Here is a 26,982-nt window from a genome sequence, read left to right as displayed (position 1 = left end):
GAACATTTGCAAGTCGTAATTTGAAGCTGCATTTTTTTCCTTTCTAGCAGTTGTAAAACGATGATATACAAAATGTCAAATGTAGACAGTTGAATAAAACAGAGTATATAAGGAATTATTATAGCTCATGAATGATTCCTTTTATTTTATCAAGTATCAAAATCCAAAAGCTCTCTGGTGCATTACATCACATCAGGTATTAGCAAACTTACAAGACAATTGCCAGAGTTATTCACAGAATAGAATCCTACGTAATGAGGGAAAAAATGTCTAACCCACGTGAGCACCATAAATTTAAATTTCTCATGCGCCAGACATTTTGAGCATAATTCTAGGCTGAGATATGATAAAAGACCTAGAGCAGAAACCCAAAAATAAGATGATACCTTCAAAGAAACCAAACAAAGAGAAAATGCTACAACAGATCACATAGAAGAGTTACGGCTTGAATGCTGAAGTAACTTCCTCCATTACCCCCTTTATAATGCTTTATTGACTGCATAAGAATGAAGAAAACAGACTGCTTAGTCCTACTAAAGTGTGTGTTTTTTCAGGCACAATCAGCAACCAATATGCATTATAAGATATTATCTTCCTCTGGTCTTTGATGCCTACAAAAATCACATCTGAGCCCTCAACTGCGCCCTCGGTCATGGCAACCTCAGTCAGATATTCTCATCTCAACTCCTAAAACATCTTTAACTATCTCATATGTCACAAATGCAATAGCAATAGATGGCACAACCTGCAATATTAAAACAATAATTCAGCCGGCTAAAGTACTTTCCACATGCAGATGACAAATAGATATGTCTTGAAACAAACAGTACCACCAACCCATGAACCTAAAACTACCATGGACAGGCAGCCATGACTTCATGCTGATGCATAGTAGTGACATGCACAAACATAGACAAGGCATAAAACAGACAACAAGGTGACTCCTTTTGTAGGGCATAAATAAGGATTAAAGACCTTTTCCTGTATTGTTGGGGCATCACCCAGATTTAAAATGCTGAATTCTTAGATTGACCTACCCAACCAGCTAAATCATTAATCCTACAAAGTAGGCCTTAATGAGCAGTCACACCAGCCAAGACATGACAAATTTGTGATTAGTTTGTCAATCTCCCCTCTCTTTTATGTCCCTGTCTGTGTGTCTTGTGCATGTCTGTGATGCTACCACCCATCTGTAAATCTCCTAATCCCTACCAAAAATTCAATAACAAGGGAGGCAAAATGCCTCCACATTCTTACTAACCCTGACTTGATGGTGTCTATTAAGTTTAATAAACATCCCTTCCTTACCAAACTGATTTGTTAGGTAGGATCACCTTTTCAGAAGATAGGACCAACTTATGGTTTTCAAGCAATCTAAATGGGCAGTGAGTAATTTCCCTTGAAGAGAATGGAGTTACTTCGATGTGAGCTGTGAAGCTAACAACCCCATAGATCCTTAATCATGCTCCTCTTCCAGCAAACACGATAGCACTCACCTTCACAGAGTTAGGAACTAGACCCTTGTATAAAGCCCCAAAACCTTCATTGCGAACTGTTTTCCTAAATGCATCAACCATGCCATTATACTCCGGAGCAGCCGTGCGTCTCCCATCCCCTGTAACAATTGATGCTGCATGGCTCCAGCCTACCATCTGCATTCTTCTACGAATGACATCCAGTGGGTATGCAACTGTTTGTCCAATTGTTCCAGCTACAGCTCCACAGGCAAGCCTTGTAGTCACACCTAGTTCATTGTCCTCAACAAGCCCAAAAGGTCTTGTTTTGATTAACCAGTCCTTCAAAGACTCGTATACAGAAAAGTTTAGTCCAACGTAAGGAACCTGTGGAAATAAAAGGAACAAGTCATAATAGGCTAAAGACTTGTATAAGCTAGTGATGAATGAGACTGCAAATCAAACTCCTGAACAGTCACAAACTACATATTTCAGGTGAAACCAAATGTTATTCATTAAGTTACGCTTTGCAAACCAATGGTCTTTTTCATTAATAAACAAAAAAAATAATTGAACCATACAAAAGAACAATGATAGATAAAAGGTCAATCATGTCATTACACCAAAGATTTCATAAGAGAACAATTTTGTAATGTCAAAATATATTGCTTTTATATTATTTACAAAAATAGTAGAGAACTTTAAAAAGACACCCAAACAAATTTTGAACTTGTTTTATCATCGAAAAAGGTAGAAATAATATTATGGCTACCAAATGGCATCAAAATAATGACAATAATCTTCATCCTTCATCTTAAGCAAAAACACCTGAATGCCTTAATAGGCATGTCCTGATTTTATTTTCCTATTAGGTTTCCCCTCCACAGTACAAAAGCGATTATGCTCTCGCTAAAGTTGCCTAACATTACTAAAGAATGTCTAATCACCTTTACATCACTAGTCAAAATATTATCAAAGGTCATGAACACCTTGTTAATTACCCTTTTATCCAAAATAGCCCATTAGTTATTATATCTTAACCAACTATTTAACCATAAGAATTTAGGTTTGACTTCTTCAGTGACTAGATAACTAGTCCAAAATCAAAGCACAAATATTGGCTGATTTTTTGTCTCTTACTTCAAATAAATGTGGAGCAAAAAGAAATTTCTTTTGGATGACATTTTAATCTTTTAACCAAGAATGTAACAGAAACTTCTATTAATGTGATAATATAGTCATCAATCTATTCATGTATTAGAGAGACAAGCAGGTGGAAGTACGGTTGTAATATATTAATACAAGATAGTAAGAACAGACAAGATAAATAGATTTTCACAACATTGAGGAAATACCATTTTATTATATTTACTATTTACATGTTCTAATCACTCAAATGTTCTGCATGAAAGAATAGACTTGCAACCTTCCTCTGTAAAACAATCAGAATGTTGCAAGGCGTTGATATGTAAAGCAAGACAAAATATTGAACCATCCAGAATTGCAGATTATCGGTACAATCTGTGACAATAAGGAGAAAGATTTCACAAACCACTCCAATGACAGAAGGAAGCCACCCCTTGTATAGAGCTCGAAAACCTTCTTCACGTAGGATAGTTGACAATGCATGAAACATTCCCCTATACTGGTATGGAGACTTATCCGTCTGCATGAACCATTACACATTACAAGGAAGGGACAATAGTATGCATTCAATAACAGAAAATGCAAATTTTATCAAGGGTAAACTTGAGCAGAAAATGCAAATATTAAGGACCTGAACAGTCAGCCTTCCGCGAACCATGTCCATGGGATAAGTTGCAGACATTGCAATAATGCCTGCACATGCTCCAGCCCCAAGACGCAAAACTGGAGTGAGCTGTGCATCCTCTGCCAAAGCAGATAAAAACAAAATAAAGCCATCAAATTCATGGCAAATAACAATATGTGCATTATATAACTCAGCAAAACTGTATATACCAATCAGTAAGCTCCAAAGGGGAATAAAAGAAAACCAGAATGCCAAAAACAAAAATATCAAACGAACTTATCAAGAAAGTTATGTGCAAAACAATTTTCACCCCTGAAACATCCAGGTATTTCAAAATAAGCATAGAGAAGCAGGACCCAAAAGGTTCCGACCTAAGTTGTCAAACTTGGAAGTCGGACACAGGCCTTTCAAGACTTAAAATGACTACTCAGTCCAAGTATATTAAATATAAGTAAATAAATATACATGTTTATATGGAAATGAATACAGAAACATATACACACACACACAAAGAATGCACATATAGGCCAACGATTAGTCAGCTGACCAATTACGAGGCTGACCAATTAATTAGTTTGAACAGCAAGTCATTGTTTGAAAGACAAGTCAGTTGATAAGCATCTCCTCAACCGACTAGTTGAACTAGCCAGCCAACCAGTCAGGATTTTTGCCAGATAAGGCTCCAACCATGAAATTTGTTCTTAAAATACCCATTTCTTCCACTAAAGCATGCAGTGTCATGAAAAGGTAGGAACATTTTTTGCTTCAATACCCCATCTACCTTTCTTTCCAATGCACAGAGCAAGCTGACTATAAATAAATGGCAATGGGTGATCAATCTCCATCCATGACAAACAGTAATACACTTTCGGTTTCTGAAGTAAGATAGAAACTTTCCATGTTCTCAATCCAAATAAGTTCGCCACTCTTACTCGCTGCAGTGAGGTAGTTCATTTATCTGTCCTCAGCCAAAAAGCCACTTGATATTTACAGACTTGTCCAGGTTAATGTGCTGAACTCGTGTAACATTAATGTTGTGCCCAACTATCTAAAGTCTAGCATTTTTTTCACAGAAACTTTGATATTGATGGAATCCTAAGAAACAGGAAGACTAGAGGATTCTGAATCTCTGACCAACCCTCCAGTCCTTATTGATGTTTTAGTATTATTTCGTGAAAACAACAAAGGTCAGACGTCCTACGCAGAAAAAGGTTCCTTGAGAAATTGGAAATACACAGCCATAATATTATAAGAAGGCAGCTAGACATCTTTCAAATATAAAAAAACAAAAAAATCGTTTAAGGTATCATCAGGATATATTTTCTAGTTAAATCAGGAAGACTTATCTAACATCCACCATGAATTTCTTATCATGGAGTTATAGTTACAGCAACAGAAGTGAACATCTTATAAAGTTCATGCATTATTCCTTCTCTCATTTTTAATAATCAAACAAATATAAAGAATCAAGATAGACAAAGAAAGAAGGTCCATACCATTGCCAGACTGTTGCCGGTAAAACCATAAAATTCCACTGCAGTAATAAAAAAATTGTTTTAAGTAAGATAGAAAATTACTTTTGCTGACTATATGGTTCCACATCACAATTCTTTGAAAAAGGATAAAAGTGGCCGTTAGTTATCCCAAAGATGACCAAAATAGTGACCCACTATTCATTTTTATAGAGGTATGCAATACGTAGCAACATACAGTAACTTCAGACGTACTTCCCTCTTGCATGATTAAGTTGAGGAGAGCACATACGAACAAGCAAAGTTAACATAAAAGTACAGTTCCTACAAACCCAACATTTACTTCTGCAGCAACAAACATGAATAAAAAAAATCCATCATCACTCTAAGGGTCTAACTTGAACCATATGAAGAACAAGAAGCTAAACACAAGTTATTTGCTTGAAAAAAATAAATTGTGGAGTCTGAAAAAGCAATACAGATTTCGCTACAATAATAACAGGTGCAAAAGGTACAACTGCCAACGAGGAGCCTGAATGGGTGTTTAAATAGGCAAGACTTGAGCAGGACATAAACTAGAAGAGAGTGATAAAGGATGACAACGTTATTGCATCACAGAACCATTAAAGGACATTGATGCTACGGTAGCATCGCCTAGTGGCCTTTGCAGGAGAACCTGGAAACTAAAGCAGTGTTGGACCACTTAAAGAGTCATACACTAGGACAACATTTCTATCACTTGCCATTCAAATACCAAGGGAAGCATGTCATACAGCATGTAGGTAGGTGTACACAACTAGTGTTAGAATTAGAAAAAAAGTGATCTGATACATCCAAAATGTATAATGTTACAACAAAGAATCAGCAAAAAGAGAAGATCTTGCATATGCTGCGAAAAGTTGCCTCTGTAGAACAAGTAGCTTCCCTAATGGAACTGGTTCAAGTATTCTCACACCATTAACTAGTGACTTGAAAGCATTACAGGAAATCTACGTATAAACAAGAACAACTACATCAGCACACATAGATGCATAGTGCATATATAGGTACGCACAGAAAGAGAGAGAGAACAAAAGGAAGCTTGTCCATTGTCAAATAAAATCTTAAATAGCATACAAAAATGCACATCTGCTTCACAATGTTTTCTATAGAATCTCATAAAAGATTCATAAGTTCACCATTCATTTATGGTATACAACTAGACAAGGTTCCTCTCAGCTCAGTTCATATTCTGACCTTAGAAATTAGAAAGCTATCAATATCATCATCCTCTACATTCAAAATGACAGCCAGCTAACCTAAGATGACCATGTTTGTTTAGGGTGTTGGTATCAAACATTATCCACACCCAAAAAGGAAGCACATACTTATGTTGACGGTACGTATGGACTAAATTAATTACAAAGGCACTAAGCCATCTATATTCCAATGTAAGTGTAACCTAAATGATTCCCTGAGTGGCTGAGTCCAAAAGTCTTACATGAGGTTACATAAGCAATTAATTCAACAAAAGAAGAAAAATTATTGCTACAAATACTGGAAAATATATTCATCACCCAGGCAAAAAATAAAATATAACTGCTATCCATCATGAAAGGCCTGGTTTTAGTACCTAGATGCCTGCTCATAGCTGAAGAACTTAACAGCAGAGTTTGGCACTATGCGTGCACAATTGGTTCCATTTCCTTTAAATAGCCCTCGGAAACCTTCTGTCTGCCATATGTATTTCAACCCTTGAATGGTGCCATTGTACTTTATGTTGTGCGGATTTTGTACCTATTTTTAGCACGATCAGAAATCAGTTACAAGCAAATAAGAACATTGAGACAAAAGTATAGAAACTTTCAGCAAAAATAACAAATAAAATAGTGAGAAATTTAGAATGCCTCTGACCAAGAAAACGAACACCCATAAATGACAAAAAACTCTTTTGCATATCCTGATAAGAACTCACAGTTACCTATATAAACAGTAGAAGTTGCTAAGGCAAATTTTTTGTTGTGTAAACCATCCTCCCAGATTCTAACAAATTCCATCAACCTCATCATGATCTTTTGTTTTATTGCTTGGTTCTTCCAACAAGACATACATTTTAAGGTTTCCTAACCACACATGTTCTAGACATAAGAAGATTTTGCTTGCTGTCTTTTATTTATTGCTTGGCTCTCCCAACCCGAGGTACATTTGTAATGATTTTCTAACCATATATGTTTTAGACATAATTTAAGAAGATATTGTTTAGAAACACTCATTAGCCATCACATCCATGCTATTACCTGTCCAGCTGAACAGTGTTGCAATTAGCATAGTACATTGCCATGTAATATGAGGTGTAACTTACATCGCACCTTGAAAATAGAAAAAGAAATGTCAGAAAAAGTTTTTATTATTTTAAAGTTACATGAATTTCTTAAGATTGAATATCATGTTTGATGGAAGACATTCTTACACATTTGAAATTAATTTAAAAGAAAAACTGATTTCATGCAATAAAAATAGAGCTTTCTCTTACAAATTTTGATGTTTATTCTCAAAAATTCAAAAAAAAATCAACTTTTGTGACCATAAGTTGCCTAAAGACTTCAACGACTATGAGTATGTCACATAATGAAAACTTATTTATTTTGACACACATTTAAGTATTGGGATTAATTTAGGTGGTCAACTTCGATTATTTTTCTATGAAAGCATGCATGTTATAGCCTGTAGATATATATTTGCTATTTCTTTGAGTATATACAATTCAAGCTTTTTCATAGAGTTTTTTTTTCCCCTAATTTTTTCATTACTTTGTATTTTTTCTACTTAAAAAAAATCTATTGAATTTTTAATACCAAGAGACTAATTTGCACTGTTTTGTGTCCTTTATATTATATAACATTAAGTATCTAACTTTGGGCTCGACCAATATGGTTACAACTTACATTACACATTTCACAACTTTGCAGCTAAAGGTTCTAGAGTTCAATATCTTCTGGAAAGTTGTCAATGGCAAAACACTGGCACCAAAAAGATTGCAAGTGTTACATGACACACCTCAAAACAATTCAAACAATATCTGTTCAAAAAATTATTAGCATCAGTAACTATCACATTCATACATGATGCTGAAGACCACATTGTGACCAAAAAGGTTGCAAGTGAAATGGCAGATTTCCATGAATACTCAAAGGTTGAAACTTGACACTAATATTTATCTAAGTAATATACCAAAAAAATTGTGCCTACCTGATAATCCACCGTATAGTGTATACAAGCATATACATCATCATTGAGGAATTTATCAGCTACGAGTTTTCACTTGTAGAAAATTGCAGCACCATACAACTGTTGGCAGGTTCCATCAGTTGTACAAAAATAAGGTTCAAGCTTACTCTTTCAAATGATGGTGAATGTTTCTTAAATTCCTTCAAACAATTATCTGAATTGTTTTAAATAGCATCATTCTTGATTTGAACATCAATTATCCATTGTCACAAAAAACAGGAAAACAGCTCATTCAAAAAAGACAAAAAACTCAAAAATTTGCATTTTATCTAAACCATCAAAAAACTGAAACAAACAATAATTTGAGCATGGCATGTACTGTTGATAATTGACATAATAGAGTCCTCTATCAAGTAACTTTGCAATATATGACTTCAAATTAATGCCCAACTGCCAGCAAGTAATGAATTCAGTCCAATGAGGAATAGAAAATACCCAATTCAGCTTAAAAAAAGGGGTTTTCTTCACTTGAACTCGGGAAAATGCAATTAGCCTTCCCGTTTGTAGTCAAAATGAGTATTGAGATGGCGAGGGAAAAATATTCCTTCCTACGAATTCCTAAAGTTCCTAAATATTCCATGAGTAATCCCAAATTTGCCAACCCAGAAGTTAGATACAGGCTACTCAAGGCCTTAAAAGAACTAGCCAGGACTACTCCGTCTGAGTCTGGACAAGTCATTAGACTAAAAGTAATTAAGCATATATTATACAAAAGCATGTATATCTATACAAAGAAGACATATAAGTAGGTCAGGGATTAATCATTTGACCACTGGCTAGCACAACTAGCCGACTAGTTTGACTAACTAGTTGCAAATTGACAACACAAGTCAGTTAACAACCAATGACTAACTAGTTGCAAATTGACAACACAAGTCAGTTAACAACCAACTTAGACTTATTAGGATTAAATCTCAATAATACAAAATTAAATTATAACTTAGGGACACAAAGGAACATCAAAAGATTAAGCAAACCTATTCTTGAAGGATAAACAATTCATTTTTCATTAATGCAATGACATCATTATTAACCAAGGACTTTTCCTTCTCTCTACTCAATGTATTGGAGCTTCTATCATAGAATAATAGATAATAAACTGTTTAATTTTATAGATAAACAAGTACTTAGATTCATTCAACTTCTTGGAAACATCACGCTCTTCTTTTCTATTGACTTCACATTCTACTCAAACATGAACATGTAATTAATAAAATAAGTATGGCTGGACTAAGAATGCCTTTCACCTACTACATTTAAGAGAGTGGAACTAAGAATCAAGATGGGTCATTTTCGACTACTTCCTAGAGAGGATGTCACTGACAAGCTATGGTCAAGTATTGCTAGTGTATAACAAAGTAAGAAAAGAAACCCATTAACAACCACATTGACCATCAACAGATCTTCCAAAAGTGCTTTGCCAAGATTTAAAACATCGAACAAAGGATATAACAAGCATTTCAGTGATGCTACCAACAAAATGATTAACAATCGATGCAAATAAGGCCCGTAAAACTACCTGGAGCAGAATTTTTAAACGCTCCAAAGGTGCAACAGCAGTTCGTGACCTGTCATGAAAATCAATCATCACTATTGAATTTTAAACCAAACAAAAAAAAGCCAAAAGAAAAAAACAACTACAGTCATATACATAACCAAAATGGACAGTCATTCAGCTTTCAAAAACCATTTCCAATTAACAGAGTAAATGTCAAAAATAATAGACAAAATCACAAAAGCATTTCCACTTATATATTATTCCCATTTGCGTCAATAAGCATTTCATCACAATTGACTAAAATAAATACAAATGAAACAAGAAAAAATTATCAATTAGTACAATCATACGAAAGCGAACAAGTTATTCAAAATTTCAAATAGAGAACCGCTTTTGCGCTTTTCTCCAAATAAAGGTAACAAGATTAGTGATCTTATCAGTTTACCAGAAGAAAAATTAGAGTAGTAGGCACAACCAAGAGTTCTAAGCCTACCAAAGAAAAATAGATCACACAGGCAGCAGATGAAATCATGAAACACACATTCTCGCATACAAGCCACATTATCTCAGCACAACAAACCCATCTACATGGAACTAAACAGCAGCAACAGATTCAAGGACTAGCAGCCATGTGAATACGTCACCCACAGGGTTTAGACCAATATCGTCTGACAGACATGCATACTAAATTATATTTTTTATTTTATTACACTTTTTGAAATGATAGCTACCATTCCTTTATAGTAAACACTCTATTCATAAGCATCAACTGCCTAATTTCAATTAAATTCCTCAAATGGGTAAACTTTACAAACATCAATTGCGTAAAATTCTTGCTGAAAAAGAGAGATTGGAATTCTGCACACAATCTCACATTAAACTTACCAATTAAGCTCATTAAAGCGAACCCTGTGCAAAAAGCATGATGATCTGTGGTTGTTTGTTCACCCAGCCTCAATATTCAAATAGTTCAAAGCATCTTTGGTAGGTTTATAAGGATCCATTGAGCAACGTGGAATTCACCTACACTTTTCACTTTTCAGAATGTAAGGGAAAAAAAATGTTTATAGATCAGATACAAATATTCTAAATTTTTTTGTATCTCTTCATATGGTTCTTAAATTTGTTCCACCCATTTTTTATAGTTCTTTGAAGCAATAGACAATGTAGCCTTTGCCAATCAAATTTGCAATGAAGTACGGTTTATCATTAAGTGCCACAAGTTGACATTAACTAGAGATAAACATTATCAAAGCAGTATATTTGGTACACCATGAAATCCAGAAAATAAACACCGCTATGAGACAGTAACTTATAAATTTAGATTTTCAACCCTTCAGAACCAAAATGGTATAAACCAAACAACAAAAATCACTAGGTTAGAAAATAATAAATAAGAAACGTCCATCAACTGAACAATGTTGACAAGAAAATCAGGAAGTCCAACCCATCAGGCTTTCCCAAAAAAACACAACAAGAGACTGCTGCAGAACATTTCGATGCAATTATACCAAGACAAAAATAAAGGGTAAAACTCACTGAAATACTTAAGATCACAAGAGCGGGTTGATCAATAGTTTGAGATTCATATATAGCTAAAGAAAAGGAATAGGATTCCAAGGGGAACAATAAGATGAAATAAGAATAGGATAATAACTTCTCGAAAGGAAAAAGACAACAACAACCGGGAATAAGACCGCCGCCTAGTGAACTGTATTTAATAACTCTCAGGCACGATGTTCCTTGACAAACTGTAACATGTCTTTTTCATTGTCTCTTAATCGGTTAAACCAAATAGACAGTGCAACTATGCAATAAGAGAAACACGATCTAAATAGCTGCAGCTTGTCGCAGCTACCGTCTCTAAGGAAACAACTTGTACAGTGAACAAGGATTTCCACGCATTCTTCTCATTCGCTGGGGAACTCACAATAGCTAAATGAACAGCGCGCGTCACGCGAACTGCCGCAACCAAGTAAGATTAAACAGAGTACTTAGTTACAAAAAAGAAAAAACGAGAAATATAATGCAAATACTCTAAATCCTTGAGAAAGGTATAACCAGCAAAATCCGTACGACGACCAAAACAGGGAAAAAAGAAGGATAAGTCGTAGAAAGAATTACACGGGGCCAGAAAAAAATAGGAAGAAAAAACAGATGCACAAAGAGGATTCACAGCAATACACGGGACCTAAAAGAGATAACTACATAATTTTCCAAGGAAATAAAAACTTAACTCTAAGCGATCGCCGCCTATCTGCACCAGATCAGAGCGAGGGAGAAAAAAACCCTTGATCGTCAACGGCCAAAGCCACCTAGAATCGAAGAGAAAAGACGAACGAAAGCGCAAGGAGCACAAAGGAAACGAGAGACGAGGAGACTCACACTCCGCCAGCTACGCCCCCCGCGACAAGCGATTTGCAAATGCTGAGAATGGCGTGGCTGGGCGCCTTCACTCCTTCGCTGGCGAGCTTCGCCTCCTCAGCCAAATTCACAATCGTCGACACAGCAGATTCCTTGCTCTGGACAACATCCTCCGAAGCCATAAAACTGAAACCCTAGCCCCGTCACAGAGGAACAACACAGTAGTTACTGTCGATTGAGCGAGCGAGATAAAAGGAAGCCTCCGGCGTGGCAAGGAGAAGATCTCCGGCGGCGGCGGCTTCTCAACCAAGAGAAGAGATCACCATGTCGGCGGAGGAGAAAAATGAAAAAGATCCACCGCGGAAGGTGAAGAAATGCGAGCCACCAGAGAGGGAGTGGGAGGTGGAGGCGGACGGCGACTCACTACCCAACTCAGGCTTCGCTCGCACAACTCTCAGTCTCTCACTCGCGCCCTCATATTGGGCCTTCCTTTTTTAAGTGTGTTTCGTATCTTAACGTCCCCGCTTTCCGTTAGTACGACCGAAAACCTAACCCCGCGATGCGCCGGAAACTCGTCGACGGCGAGCCCTGCGGCGTAAAAGGGGAAACGGAATTTTTTTTTCTTCAGGGGCCCAACTATTTTGGAGACGATTTCCGAAGAAGCCCTAATAATTATTCATTTTGCGTGTTTTTTCAAGCTGTGACGTTAAACTCGAAAGTAAAATGTCACTTCTAATGGATTATGGAGGCAGAGATACAGTGGGGTAGGTGGGCATGTGCCCATCTTACCTACAAAAACTGATAAGGGAAAAAAAAAAAAAAAAGGAGAACAACAATTCAAATCTAATAAAAAATAGTTAAATAAAAAAAAAAGTTCTTCCCAAGTCTAAGGTTGGCTTTTTCTCCCCACATGTTAAAGTAATGGTTGCAAACAGGCAGTAGCACAGGCACATGAGAGTTTGTGCTAAAAACTGTCCAGGCAAACCCAAATAAATTACTTATTTGCAAATTAGTGCCACCTAAACACTTTCTTGGTAATTTGCTTGTTTAAATATCGGTCTGCCTTAATCATTGATTTTTTAAAATGTTTGCTCACCATCAAGGTGCCTTGGGTGTTATGTCATAATGAAAGTTGGACCTTTCTTAATAGCACTAGACCTAGAAAAACCTAACAATAGGTCCGGTTTAAGTACAAGATAGTATCATTATCGTCTGGACAATTAGACATCCAACTTGTAATCGCAATGACCCATCAGGAGAGATACGATCCCGTAGTTCACTGCTTTTTTCAATCATCCTGAATCAACCTATGTTTGTCACTCCAACCGCCCTAAATAAGTTGGATCATAGTTTCGAACTGAAATCGAACCCAATACTGCTAAATATTAATACCAATTTTAATGTTTCTTTTATCCTTTTAAATATGTCTAATTGTGTTGACTTAAAACCTTTTATTTTAAAAAAATTTAAAAAAAAAAAAGTTCTTCAGGTCTGATATTGCCAACACCTTACGTGTTCATTCCATAAAACAATTCGCTGCCAGTGCCAAGATTGTCAACACTGCGAAGTATATTTCTGAAATAAGACGGCGAACCTTACCCGATTAGTACAACAAAATTAAGAAAAGGCAGTCGCTTTCGGGAATTAGGCAGATAAAGTTGGCCGTCAGTAGAAAATTTCCCTAAACGCTACGTCGTGTGGGACACAATGAAACTGGGGGCAATCCAGATGGACGAATCAAAGGGCTTCGCGCCCTCGCACGCTCCCGGGCTCGACCCTTATATCCATGGGCTCGGACCCACGGCCACTGGGCTCTTGATCGGGTCTGCTTTGGTTAGTTGAGTCAGCGACAAAAAGAGCTGCCAATCACCTTATCCGAACTTTGCTTTTCACGATAAATGGAAAAAGATAAATTATTTAAACAAGAGCATCAACGAATAAAATTGTGGGATTATTCGAGGGGGAGAAGAGAAACTTTTAAATGGGGAATTGTGATTGGCTACCACGTCAAATTTTTCCAATTTCGTCGTCTTTGGGAAGCCAATTGGACTGGCTGAGCTGCGTGAGCCACAGAATATTGGACCCAGCTCTGTGATTAGGACGAGCCTTGATCGCGGCCTACCAGTCTCGGTCCGCAGCACACGTCAACGAGCAAGTATTTCTTATCGAAAACTTGTTACTTTCTCTTTTTACATTGTCTTCCACCAATGTCTTGTTTGATATAGCGACTGTAAAAGTTTTGGTTTTAGAATTTGGTGAAAACTAGCAGGTGGCCAATCTATGCTTTGAATAATTGGATTATCAAGTTTCTATGTTGTAAACATTGAGATTGTATGTTTTAAATAATTGGAGTATCAAGAAGGTCACTGATGTGCAAGTTGAAGCACAAAAAGAAGATGTGGTATCTCGAGATTAAAAACATGCCATGTACCATAAAAAAAAGAGGTTCTGCTTAAAATTCTTTTCTTACTCACTCAGTCCAAAGTATTGTTTCGTAATTTTGCATACCTTGAGGAGTGTCGATATATGTAAATAAATAAATAATTAAAAGTACTAATACAAATTTTAAAAAAAATTGCTCATATTTGCTTATGCTATTAGTTAAAAATGAATAATTGGAGCCCTCGATACAAAGCATCATGTTTCAGATCCAATTTAGGAAGAGGTTGAGCTCCCATCTCAAATCCTCATATAAGATATAGAGAAGAACATGCTTATTAGGTTGAATCACCGACATGGCTTATATGAATTAAACATTATAATATAGTAAGAGTATGGAGAACCATATGACCAACATGTCAAAATTGTCATTGTATTCTCACCAACCTCGGGTGGAGCACATTGGTGATGATTTCATTTGGCGCATCAACCGATGAAAAAAAACAAGAAAAGGTAGGTTGCAAATGAGTGAGTCGGATTCTTTTATTATTGTTTTTATCTTTTATAACTGGACGCCCACATTGGAGATATACTTTATCATATCCGTTTTTCAGATGTATATATATATATATTCTGATTTGAAACCTGATAAAAAAAATCTAATACCATATTCTAATCCAAAATATGAATCTGGCTTTTAGATTAACATCTGAATCTGATTTTGAACAGATTCCAAACCCTTTGGGTAATAGATATTGGGTAATAGATATTTATTTAAAAATATATCTGATCATAATCCAAATCCACATCGGATCGGATGTCATTTCATACATCTAATCCGTTCCAAATTCTTAATAGTATGTCAGAATTTTTTCCATATCCTCTTTTGTTGTACAATTCAGTTGAATCTCGAATTTAAATCAGATTTAATGACATCCCTAACAGACTCATGTGTACCATAGCTCAATTTCTTTTAGTCGAGGGATTGAGTTGGTGCCACGTTGACCTTAAAATCACCCAATTCTTGTTCATATTTAATCCTTCTGAGCTCCGTCTCAGAACCATACATTGGAATGAAGTTAAAAATGCTTGTTGACCAAGTTTTTCATGCAGATGAAGCATAATTTAACATTATCAAGCGAGGGAAAACGGTGCTATTCACCAGCTCGATCCCCCTTGCTATCAATTCCAACAACAAATGATGGATCAGACGCTTCAAGTCTATTATTGAAAGTAGAAGGAACTCGTATGAGAAATTGAGTTTTTTAGCAAGGGACTGCTCAGACTCTTTTGACGGATACTCCACAAGTTATCATTTTATTTGCTCAATTATGCTTTTTAGTAGAAGCCATTTCAAGTCTTTTCTTGGTTTTGTCGAGTTATTTTTATTACTTGTGAGGGGTTGTTGTGTTAGCAGCTCGACTTTTTTTGTTATGTACATATGATTCCTTTTTAATAAACTCCTTGATAATTGGTAGGGAACATACCTCCCAACATCCCTCCCATTATGAATAAACACTATAATAAATAAAACGGTGGTTACACTATCATAGTTTCGGGGATTCAAGTCGGGTGAATTGAATGACTAAATTCGACGTTTAATTATGTATAATTGGATTCGATGTCAGTCTAAATCCTTTATTTTTTTGACCAAATCTAAAACTGACTACGATATGATTTGACACTTATATGTCATTTGGTATCCAACAATCTGTCAATCCATCTCTCTCTCTCTCTCTCTCTCTCTCTCTCTCTCTATATATATATATATATATATATATATATATATATATATATATATATATATATATATATATATATATATATATATATATATATATATATATATATATATATATATATATATATATATATATATATATATATATATATATATATATATATATATATATATATATATATATATATATACCATATGCAAAACATGCTCATTGACAATACTTGACGTATTAAATGAAACCCCTACGGGAACTGAAGAGAAACGGGATCTCCTTTCCCTTTTCTCTGTTGATAGGTGAGCTTATTACTGTTAAACATATAGGATTCAGGTTGGTCACGCCCATTACGAAACTAAAATAAATTGAACTCCATGTATTTGGATCCAAATCTGGATCTCATATTTAAACTGAATTAGAATAAGATCCAATAACTGGACGTAACCAAGTTGGATTCTATGGTTTGATGGGGTCGTCACTCGTTATCGTTTTAAGATATATGGTAGCGCTCATTAAGTATGCCCGCTATCAAACGACCTCTATAGTTGGTCGGACTAATGCTAGTTTTTTTTTTTTTTAAAAAAAAAGTGTTTCCTAAATCGATAAATAACAAATTTAATTTGGTAACTCGAGCACTCGTAAAATTATATATACGGATCGAAATACCATGGAATAAGGCCGAGCAATTAGTAAATAAACCTATTTTAGTTGAAATTTAATAAAAAGCGGTAGTTGGATCCGGTGCAACCAAAATAATTCACAGAACTAAGCGAGATTGGACTCCACCCATTTTAGAACCGTACCGTGCAGTCAGCAATGTATACGAGCCGAGCGAGTCGAGTCTGAGTTCAGTCAGTTCGAGCTCGGCTTGACTAATAAAACCTCGAGTTCGACTCGGCCTTTACGTGTTGAGCTCGAGCTCAAGCTCGAGCTCGACTCGATTAAGGCTAGACAAATTCGACTAAGGCTTGAGTTCGACTCGGCAATTACGTGTCGAGTTTGAACTCAACTTGACTATTTAAACAAGTCGACTCATAAACTCGAGTTCCAATGACTCTGCTCAAACTTAACTCAATTATTTGATCGAGTCGACCCTTGTTAAGCAAATGACTCAGTTCATGAACTTTTAACAAGTCGTAAGTCGTTGTTCATCCCTGTGCGTGGGGTGGTGAAGAACGGAAGTAACTCCAGGTCTTTGCGAGTTCATGTGATGGCTCATTGACATGTATCACTTGTGACGTGTACCGCTCCAAAAAAACTCCAACAACTATGAGCCACGACGAAAGACAACACGGGAAGAACGTCAGGAGTGACGCTCGGGGCATCTTTAAGCGAAGAAAATATGTTTTAATATTCAAGTGATGCGACTATTAAATAAACAAAGGAACCTAAAAATGTGAAAGACCCTGGATAAAGTTTCAACCATGTTGCGGACTTAGTCTCAAAGTTTTTATGTTGCCGAGCAAACAACAAAGTTTCACGGACAAAATGAGTAAACTAAAAAAACAAGCCCTTAAAACCAAATAAAAGTTAAAGTGCTCAGCTAGAGGAGAAGAAGACACGTGAAGATACCTTAGCCCTTGCATGACACCCAAGAAAAAAGGAATGTCCACAAAAGTGCCTTCGAATTTGAGAGGCATCAAGCAACACCTTCACAAGCCACAAAAATGTAGAAGAGTATGTTCATGGACCTTTACACAAGCAAGACCTTGGCCACGAGTTAGGGCTTTCTTCCCCTTCACAAAAAAACATACATTATCAACGATGCGCACAAATCTACCATAGCTTAGCCAACGCCTATGGAAGGAATGTTGATTTGGACACAGGTACGATCAACTAGCTGTGGAGTCGAAAAAAATTTGATTGAGGGGCACTAATCGATCCGATCTTTCATTTAGAAAGAAAGATCTGGCAGGTCCTATTAGCGTAGTTCACAATACATGATTTCAGGGGTTGGCATGGACAGTAGCCCACACCAGTCACATAATAGCTCCGCTGGTACGATCAACATTCGATATGAATGGGCAAAACTAAAAAATAAAAACTAAAAAACTACCTTTTAAAATATTCGGTGTAGTGCAATACATTATAGTTCACTAGGGTTGAAAATAAAAGCTTGTTTATGTCATCACGAAATTAAATTAAGGTGGTTAAGTACCTGGACCCGATTTGAATTCGCCCATAAGGTTAGTGTTCAATTGAAACAAAAAAGCTTGGCACGGGTTGCCGTGATTTAGAAAATTAATGTCCAATTAAACATTTGATTAAGTTTCCTATTTTTTCAATATTAAAATCATTAGAGCTGGTCCCATCTTGGAGTTAAGATCCAGTCTGCACGTGGACTTTACACTTTTAATGTCTATGGACAAGGTTTTCAATAAATTTTGTTGCAGCCACTGTCATCAAATCAGCTTAATCCGTCGAATTCGATTTAGCGCCAACTCTTAGACTATTTTATTTGTTTTGTTATATTTTTTTTATTCGTGTTTATTCAGTTTTTCGCAAATTCAAATATTATTTAGCAGTTCATATTGCCGAACCAATAAATTAGCTGATTCACGCAGTCGCAGGTCGCGCTTGTTCAATGACAACAAACTGATTTTAAAATATAATAAAATTGAATGGTGACCTTGAAAGTAAAAAAAAAAAAAACAAAGAAAATAAAGCGATGAATATTTTTATTTAAAATTTATATTTTTGTATTGTTTGTCTAAACATTTACAACTGATTTAATAGCTGGTTAAATATTCTTCAAAATATATATATATATATATATATATTATTTCCATTCAATTATTTTTAATATTTTAAGTATGAAATGGGTCTAGGTCTCGAGCCGCACACCGTTGAGCTGCGTGGCAAGGAAGACGATTCGCGGTAGACACGTGCCGTCTCTCGGACTTTGCGTGCTCTGTGTGTGCGTGTGCGCGCACCCGAGGGAGAGCCCCGAGAAACAGGGAGGTTCGAGAATTCATTCCCGTTAAGAGGCGGGAGGCGATGAAGAACGCCGCCTGCTCCCCTTCCCTCCATCGCCCATCTACTTCTCTCCTTCTCCTAAAATCGGAAGTAGCAAAACCCTAAAGAGGAAACAGACCAGTCCTTCCGCCACGTCTGCCTCGCGGCGGAAGAGGGAAAGCACAGCCAGATGGTGTGCTCCCGTCAGAATCTCGCTTCATTGGTGGGCGCGGCCTCGAGGGTCGAGTTCGACGGAAGCATGGAGTCCATGTATACGGAGCCGACGAGGGAAGCGCAACCCACGTCCCGCCCTCACCCCGACTCCCGGATGAGCTTCGTCGAGAGGTCGTTCTCTGCCGCCGGCGCCGCTGTTCTCTCCGCCATTCTCGTCAACCCCCTCGATGTCGCCAAGGTGATGACGGGCTTTCCTTGATCCTGAAAATACTTGATTTTTTTGTTGGATCTTGGGTTGTGGTCGTATTGCGATTTCGTGTTTCTTTTCCTCTATTCGGTTCCTGTACTTATTCGTGATTGGCTTGGTTACTTTTTGATGGTTTTGCAGACGAGATTGCAGGCTCAGGCTGCCGGAGTTGCTTATTGGCAGTATCCGCAACATGTCGGACAAAGAATGGCGCCTTTGGGGCCGAACGTGGTACGTGCGAAAGGGGGGATATTGTTTCATTTACGTCTGCCTTCGTCTTTTGTCCGCAAGAAATCTATGCTAGTTACACGTATTGAATATTTTTTTCGATTGAGGATGCCAATCAATGGAGGTTGCAACTGTAGCAATTCTTTAATTTATAGTCTGCTATTTGCCGTCTCATATACGGGGGATATACCCTCTTAGCATCTCTGGTTTGTGAGCTGGGTCGTTTCACTTTTAAGTGCACATGCGACACCTACAAATTCTTCAATGCTTCTTTGCATTTTGATGTTTTTCTTCACCATTTATTTGCAGTGCTATGCAGAAGGCAATATACTTTCATTTGTGGCTTCACCATTTATTTGCAGTGCCATGCAGAAGACAATATGCTTTCATTTCTGGCTGAATTAAAAGAATCACTCTTTTGTTATTTTGTTATGTTTCTAAGCCTAGAAGAAAATTTAATGGGCTTAATTACTTTTATGATGGAGTATCTAGCATCCGCACAAGGGACCATAAAATTTGGTCAGTTGTGCTGCTTTAGAGCCTTTAAAGTCGAAAGAATTTTAGGCGGGAATGAGTCCTTCCGCACAAGGCCGCTATCCGCTTCATGGATCGGCAAGTCCAAAGCATCATTTCGTAAGTAAGATAAGAATGTCAGCTAAGTTTGGAGAAAAGTTTCAAAATTTTTAATTATCGATGTTTTCTTTATATCCTGCCAATGAAACAAGCCACATGACAATTGCATGTTTCCCTATATCCGATTGCGTGAATACAGGCTTAATAGGTGTTTGATATCAAGTCAGATTGCAGAATATCTTTGCTACGAGTTCATCTTCTGTCACTTGCCTTTGTTATAACATGTAAGTTAGGATTACAGACAGATTCACAGTGCATGTGTTACAGATAAAACTTGTCAAAATGCCTTATCAGAGCCAACCTATTTGCAGCCCTAGTTTAGATAGCACTAAATTAGTTCACAAGGCTATCGTTCCTGTACATATAGGTTTTTCACTTGTTCGTTAACTTTATATCCTTTTTTCGGCTGTGAAACGAATTGATTTTCCTGCTGCACACTGTTCAGATGTTTTCAGATATAAGATGTTCTCCTTCCTGTCCACGTGGTGGGGTTCTTGGTGCAGAACCATATTGTCCACCTGACTGTTTTCATTATAAGGGGACGATGGATGTCTTCTACAAAATCATCAGACAGGTAATGCTTTTAATTTTTCTTTTCTGTTCCTTTTTGTTTTATATCTTGCAAAAGTAAAGTTTTTTTGTGTCATTCTAATTTTTATGTTTTCAACATGCAATTTTATGATAACCAGCAATGGGTTCCTTTCAGGAATGCTTGCTGTCGCCAGTTAAGGGAAAACGTGTAAATTAAAATATCTTATTAAATTTTCAAGGATTTCCGTTTCCAATTGCTTGGTCACTGTGTGCAGGAGGGATTTGCTAGGTTGTGGAGAGGAACAAATGCAGGCCTTGCTTTGGCTATACCAACTGTAAATTCCTGTCTCTCTCATACAGTGTCAATTTTTATGATTCATATCTTAATGTTATAATGTATTGGGCAAGTAGAACTTGGGTGGTGCTTAAAAGTGCAGGAGAGCACCCTCTAAAGCAAAGGTATCATACTCTTCATCATGGATGGCACAAACCACAAAAAATGAAAATGATATAGAAAGAATAAAATTATGCAACTGGTAGGGCTTAATGATTATGTGGCATGCTGCCCACTTTCTAAGGTTTTAACCTTGAATTAATGATTAAAGGAACAGAAAGGCTGTAAAAGTGTAAAAACATTGTTTAAAGGACATTAATGGATGGTAGATTTCATTAAGAAAAGTCAAAAAATAAAGAAGCAAAACCAGCAAAACTGAACGGTTCTGTGGATATGAATGGAGTTGGTGTTTTAGTCTCATGTATTGGTGAAGTGTCTAATCCATTTTATCACTGCATCATCCAGCGGTCAAAGCAGAAAGTGGCAAATTAAAAAAAATAATTAAAAATTGGAATCCAAATTTTTGATGTACGATAACGAAACAAAAACCATAAGGACTTTCACATGGTCTGCTGCAATTGTTAGTAGATTCCATCGTGCATGATAAAATAGTTAATTGAAAAATGAAAGGCAGGTGCAGAGAATGGAACCACTAGTGTTGGTTGTAGAGTCTGACATAAAGGTCCTTGAACTCTAAATGGCATAAAGAATAACAAGCCTTGGTCTCTTTCATTATTCCTTTTAGAGGTTTTGAGTTCAAGTTTTTGAATTATCAACTGTCGTTTTGTTTGTCCTCATGAAAAAGTGCTACATTTATATGTCTTCATCATGACAAAATGTCTTACCTTTTTCTTTTTCCAGGTTGGAATTTATTTACCTTGTTATGATCTTTTCCGGAACTGGATTGAGGAATTCACTGAGAGGAACTCTCCAAGCTTGAGCCCATATGCCCCATTATTTGCAGGATCTATTGCCCGTTCAATAGCATGTATTGCTTGCTCTCCTATAGAGCTGGCAAGAACCCGCATGCAGGTATGTTATCTCTAGACTTTGAGATATTTCTGTTTAGGGATTATGCCGACATGGGTTGGATATTCAAACGCTTGAATTCTGCATACTCTTTCGACTGCTTATTAGGCTTTTAGAGAGATTCATGCCGGAACAAAGCCTCCTGGAATGTGGAAAACTTTGGTTGGAGTTTCAGCATCTGTCAGAAGTCCATCAAGCACACAGAATGGTAAGTCACGTGGATAATGGAATTTCAGTGCAATAGAACGTTGTAGTCTTTGTGATAGAAGTTGGTCTAATCTTCTCTCTTAGTTCAAGGTTATCGTGTCTTGTGGACTGGGGTGGGAGCACAGCTAGCACGTGATGTTCCATTCTCTGCAATCTGCTGGTCTACTCTTGAGCCTGTGAGTTATCCCTGCTTGTTCACACTGATGTTTGTTCTTGTAACTCAGATGCTTTGAGTGAGTTTATTTCCGAATCCTTCTCATCAACTTTATGATGTTGTCTGGGTTCGGTGTCTCGCTGTGTGTACATTGAGGTGCCCCAGTAAGTTGTTTTCTTTCTAGGACAAGTGTGGATTGTGTTGTGATAATCGACGAAGACTAAAGCTAGACATGCAATAAATATTGTTGCTCAAAGTAATTGATGACAGGATCATGGGTTTAAGAGTGTATTATATGCTTAAGCCATGGGTGCACATATTCTAATTCAAAGTCACCCAAAAGGAAAAACGAAAGAAAAAAAAACAATTATAAGAGGATATGCTAACCTGAGAAAGCCATCCATATATGTATGAATTTACTAGTATTGACCATAGAGCCAAGAAGCAATAATGGTCCCACGATACAAGCATATAGAACAAGAGCACAGTTAGATTGCCTTATTTTGGTCACAGCAAATGAAAGCAACCCCTTTTCAATGTTGAGTTGGATCCTACATAGAGGTACGTGCTCGAAATAAAACTAAAAATTCTCAATATCAACTGCAATTTGCGTTTCTGTTGGGATCATTATAAGTTAACCTCATATTGGAGATGTATCAGATGTTGAGACTAGTTTTAGTGGTAAGATATCTTTTGCTCTTCTATCTATGCATCATAATGCATGGGATATGGCTTATAGGAGATTGGTTTACTAGCATACTTGAGGAAGCATGGTGTAGGTTTAGTTTTGAACCTTAAGGTAAGGAATTTGAGTTTCTGAGAATCGGTGTGCCTTTTATAGCGTTATTTGTGAACATGTCAATGGGTCTTCTTTCTTTTGTTTTTACTAAGATAGTTGTATTGAGAAATTATGTTCCTTATGGGAAGTAAAGTTTTTTTATTGTCTGAAGATCTACTCTCTCTTGAAGCATGAACTCTAGGATCCTACTATGGGAAGGTGCTTATCTATAAACGGCAACTTTAGATGGATTTGATATTCTTATAAAATTAGAGGGCCTTTCAAGTTTTCTCATACTTCATATGTGAAAAGTCTTTTTCACCCTCAAACTATTTAATGTTAGTAGTCTGGCAAGACGATACTAATAACCCCTTGAAACATTATTGGGATGTAATATTAATAATTTGTTTTATTTGGATTCATGTGAAGCAAGTTATAGGACGTGGAGTCATGGAGTTATAGCTGTCGTCTTGTTTGCAGATTAGGAAAAGGCTACTTGAACTGGTTGGGGAAGAGGCCAATGCGGTGAGCATTGTTGGGGCAAATTTCTCAGCTGGCTTTGTGGCAGGCAGCCTTGCTGCTGCTGCGACATGTCCACTTGATGTTGCAAAAACAAGAAGACAGATAGAGGTATCTCTCAGCTAAACTTGGATAAGCCTAAGTGGCTTCATTTTATTAATGATTATTTTTTTCTTTTTTATAAATCCTTTATCACAAGGATAGCATTTTTGAAATCGTCCTTTTTATTGTGTACTCTAGAAGTGCGCACTATTAAAAATTTAAAACCACATTTTTGATTGGACTGATTTAACATAAGGTAGTTTGCCTAGTTATGCATTACTCTCTGCTGCTGGTTTTCTCTTTTGCTCTTTTAGGGGTCATTTGGCAGGAACGACTGGTTTTCTCTTTTGCTCCTTTAGGGGTCATTTGGCAGTAACGACACTCGGTGAGTGTTCAATGAATCTGCCCCAAATATTAGAGGCGCTTTATGGAAAGCTAGAAATATTTAGGGAACATTCATTGGACACTTTTGAATGTCCTTGCTGCCTGACGATCCCATCTGAAAGTCTGACACATGGAACATGGGACATCTGAAATTCTTAAACCTGGAAAATATTAGCAGTCTGGATTCATTTACTAAGCACAGCAAAACCCATATTAGGCTTGTTAAAAGTGCGACTGGATGGCTGACTTCGTTATCTAAACAGGCCCTGCACCCAGAATTGTCTTAGCTATTGTGATAATGTTTTTGCATATATTGAAATATTGAGGTCCTTTGTCATGTGCAGACGCTTCATTGAGGATGGTATCTTAGGGTGGTACGTCCCTTTTTAGAAATTTTAGATATTGGATAATTTTTATGCATATCTTGAAACATTTAAGTTCTTTCACTTATCTACAAAATTTGCACTCGTTGAAGAGTATCTTGCTATACAATCTTGCTATACAATTTTAAATTGAATATATTTTTGCTATTACTTTTACTAGCCGAATTTCTTTTGAAACTTTTACTCGGTTCTGACTGGGTCAAGTAATCTTGCATAGGCAGAAACGTTTCCTCCAAAGTCATGAGCCATGGGTTCTTGACAGTCAAGGCTCCTAGACAGCAAGCACTACGGAGCCAAAGGCCTAGTTACTGCTGGTTTCTATTTTACATTCTCTGTTTTATCAAGCTCAGCACTTGGATGGGATAATCACATCTGTCAAGGATTTTGTGTCCTGACATAAACAAACATTAATTGTTACTAATGTGAGGATTGTTGTTTCCAGAAGGATCCTGCCAAGGCACTGCGAATGACCACCAGGCAAACATTGATTGATATTTGGAGGTAGGTTAGTCGTAATGCTGGAATGTGTATGTTACTGTTTCTCTATATGCTTCCTAAATTCTTTGCACAGATGATGCTTCACGAAGTCCGCATCTGATGCTGCTACTTGCATGTCAAACTCTGCCTAACGGCTTTCCATTGTTCCTGCAACAGAGATGGGGGAATCAAGGGACTATTTACAGGTGTTGGTCCACGTGTAGGCCGCGCTGGGCCTTCAGTTGGGATTGTGGTGTCTTTCTATGAAGTCGTCAAGTACGTGCTACAAAAGAGGCACGATGGATCATAGCGTAGTGCAGTATGGTCATTTTCTGCTCCACTAACGGGCTAGATGCTTCAGCTGATTGTGGTTACATAGCTAAACGACAGTTACAAGCTAGTTGACAGTCCATCAGAAACTTGGGGCGGTGGATTGCACGCTTCAACAATAAAGTTGAGCAGCTACAATGATCTTCGTTGCTCACCAAATTTTGGAATCAGGCCTTCTGTACATCTTTTGGTAGACAGTCTCCTAAGCGACGTTACATTTTTCATGTTATTGCAGGCCATTTTCTGCACCGTTTCATTCGGTAACTTGTAATTCGTTTTCATATTTCTCTTTCCTGGCACTCTCTCTACCCAAGTCATATATAAGTCGTAAGGTTGTGAACAATTTGTGAATATGGCGGGGAGAATTCGCTGGGAATTAAGTTTTTCCGTTTTGTCTTGTGATTAAAAAAGCAGAGCAAAATGTGCTTAGAAATCATGGAAAGTTTTTGAAGTTGGAATGAGGTGCTTCTTTTTGGGTTACCTTTCTCTCTATCCTCTCTCCCTTTATGCTTTACCTGCTCTTTAGAGTGGGTGAAACTGGACAGCAGAAGGTGGCGTGTTTTCTCTCGTTTCTGCATCTAAAACAGTATCCGCGTGAAGAACCGTTGGAGCGCTGGCTTTATGAACAGGAAGGCATAATGGGTAAATGATGTCATGCTACAATTGCAGTTTTGGTTTGGTGAGAATAATTTCTGGAGCTCTTTTGCCACCTACCCGCCTGAAACACTTCCCTGCTAACACTAAAGCCAAAGCTTTGTGATTGTGAATGCAAGAGTCTCCTCCAGCCCCTTCCCATCTTAATACTGTCAGCATGTGTTTTTATTTTTCACCCATACAACTAAATCCCAGTTTTATAGGAAAGGTGCAGCGTCCCAACGAAAGAGCTTATGAGATCCCCGTCTCAATTGGGTGGTGAAAAGGTCTTCGGAATTTCACCATGAATATGGATCGAAGGTTTTGACCGTTTCAGATGGGGAAACTGGCCATGAGTCCATTCAATCAAAATAAGGTAGAAAACATGTTGGCATGGCATACTCAGTACTCCGTCATCGTCGTCATCGTAGGATTAGGGGATATAAGCATCTACCGGATACGTAGTCCGACGTATCTAGATGCACGCCTGGTTCAATTTTTTGTTGCCGCTGGAACGTGACTTTTTGAAATTGAATCTTGGTCCGGCTAGTTGAAGATTTGAGTTTCATACGTGATTTTGGGTCGGATCTCTTCGCTATAGATCTACTAAGTGGATTGTATCTTCTTTCCATGCCCCACTCAGCTGCTCAGTACTCAAATTGGTTATGGGAATCACGGATACGTCCGTCGACATTAATGCTGAAGAACTTATGAATCCATTAAAGCAATTTACATAAACTATTATTATAAATTCATGAGACCCAACAATTTGTTCTATTGGATCATTTATGTGGCAGAGATCTAGAAATAATGAAAGTGTGCATTTCTTGAAACACATTTATGAATTGCAGCGTCCCTGTTATCAAACACCTTTCTAGGATCTGGGCTTGACCCAGACTTTATACAGTTGGGTGGTCTACACGCTAAAACAGCATCTGAATCCTATTTATAGAGCGACCGATTCTTAGTAATTGTGCTTGAATTCAGATCAGTAGTTGGATAA

At 37.2% G+C, this 26,982-nt stretch overlaps 2 protein-coding genes across 3 annotated transcripts; one reads left to right on the top strand and one right to left on the bottom strand.

The window, feature by feature from the left end:
- Positions 1–363: 363 nt before the first annotated feature.
- On the bottom strand, positions 364–12,316 carry LOC116254623 (mitochondrial adenine nucleotide transporter ADNT1). Its single transcript, XM_031630128.2, has 8 exons — positions 11,848–12,316; positions 9,484–9,532; positions 6,310–6,473; positions 4,722–4,759; positions 3,232–3,344; positions 3,007–3,120; positions 1,497–1,841; positions 364–745 (listed from the first exon to the last, which is right to left on the bottom strand). Exons 1-8 carry the CDS (start codon positions 12,006–12,008, stop codon positions 662–664), a joined length of 1,068 nt encoding a protein of 355 aa, XP_031485988.1. The 5' UTR covers positions 12,009–12,316; the 3' UTR covers positions 364–661.
- Positions 12,317–18,884: 6,568 nt separating this feature from the next.
- LOC116245937 (mitochondrial carrier protein MTM1-like) lies at positions 18,885–25,826 on the top strand. Of its 2 annotated transcripts, none has more exons than XM_031617566.2 (10): positions 18,885–19,308; positions 19,459–19,548; positions 20,624–20,752; positions 20,985–21,044; positions 21,905–22,075; positions 22,181–22,280; positions 22,370–22,455; positions 23,692–23,841; positions 24,982–25,040; positions 25,194–25,826. In XM_031617566.2, exons 1-10 carry the CDS (start codon positions 19,087–19,089, stop codon positions 25,324–25,326), a joined length of 1,200 nt encoding a protein of 399 aa, XP_031473426.1. In that variant the 5' UTR covers positions 18,885–19,086; the 3' UTR covers positions 25,327–25,826. The 2 variants fall into 2 exon arrangements, with proteins under 2 accessions (XP_031473426.1, XP_031473425.1); XM_031617565.2 differs by having other exon boundaries at positions 18,887–19,308; positions 22,364–22,455.
- The last annotated feature ends 1,156 nt before the right edge of the window (positions 25,827–26,982 follow it).

This window comes from Nymphaea colorata, chromosome 1 (assembly GCF_008831285.2).
Source record: "Nymphaea colorata isolate Beijing-Zhang1983 chromosome 1, ASM883128v2, whole genome shotgun sequence".
Classification (NCBI taxonomy): Eukaryota; Viridiplantae; Streptophyta; class Magnoliopsida; order Nymphaeales; family Nymphaeaceae; genus Nymphaea; species Nymphaea colorata.
Note: the sequence above shows the minus strand (reverse complement) of the source record. Positions and strands in the feature narration are given on the sequence as shown.

Bases quoted from the DNA above. Each gene is read 5' to 3' on its own strand.
- LOC116245937 (XM_031617565.2), top strand. From the start codon at position 19,087: ATGGTGTGCTCCCGTCAGAATCTCGCTTCATTGGTGGGCGCGGCCTCG. The intron at 19,549-20,623 runs GTACGTGCGAAA...CACACTGTTCAG, and splicing joins CGCCTTTGGGGCCGAACGTG to ATGTTTTCAGATATAAGATG. The intron at 20,753-20,984 runs GTAATGCTTTTA...CACTGTGTGCAG, and splicing joins TCTACAAAATCATCAGACAG to GAGGGATTTGCTAGGTTGTG.
- LOC116254623 (XM_031630128.2), bottom strand. From the start codon at position 12,008: ATGGCTTCGGAGGATGTTGTCCAGAGCAAGGAATCTGCTGTGTCGACG. The intron at 9,533-11,847 runs GTGAGTCTCCTC...TTTTCATGACAG, and splicing joins GGGGGCGTAGCTGGCGGAGT to GTCACGAACTGCTGTTGCAC. The intron at 3,121-3,231 runs GTCCTTAATATT...TGGTTCATGCAG, and splicing joins GCGGAAGGCTGACTGTTCAG to ACGGATAAGTCTCCATACCA.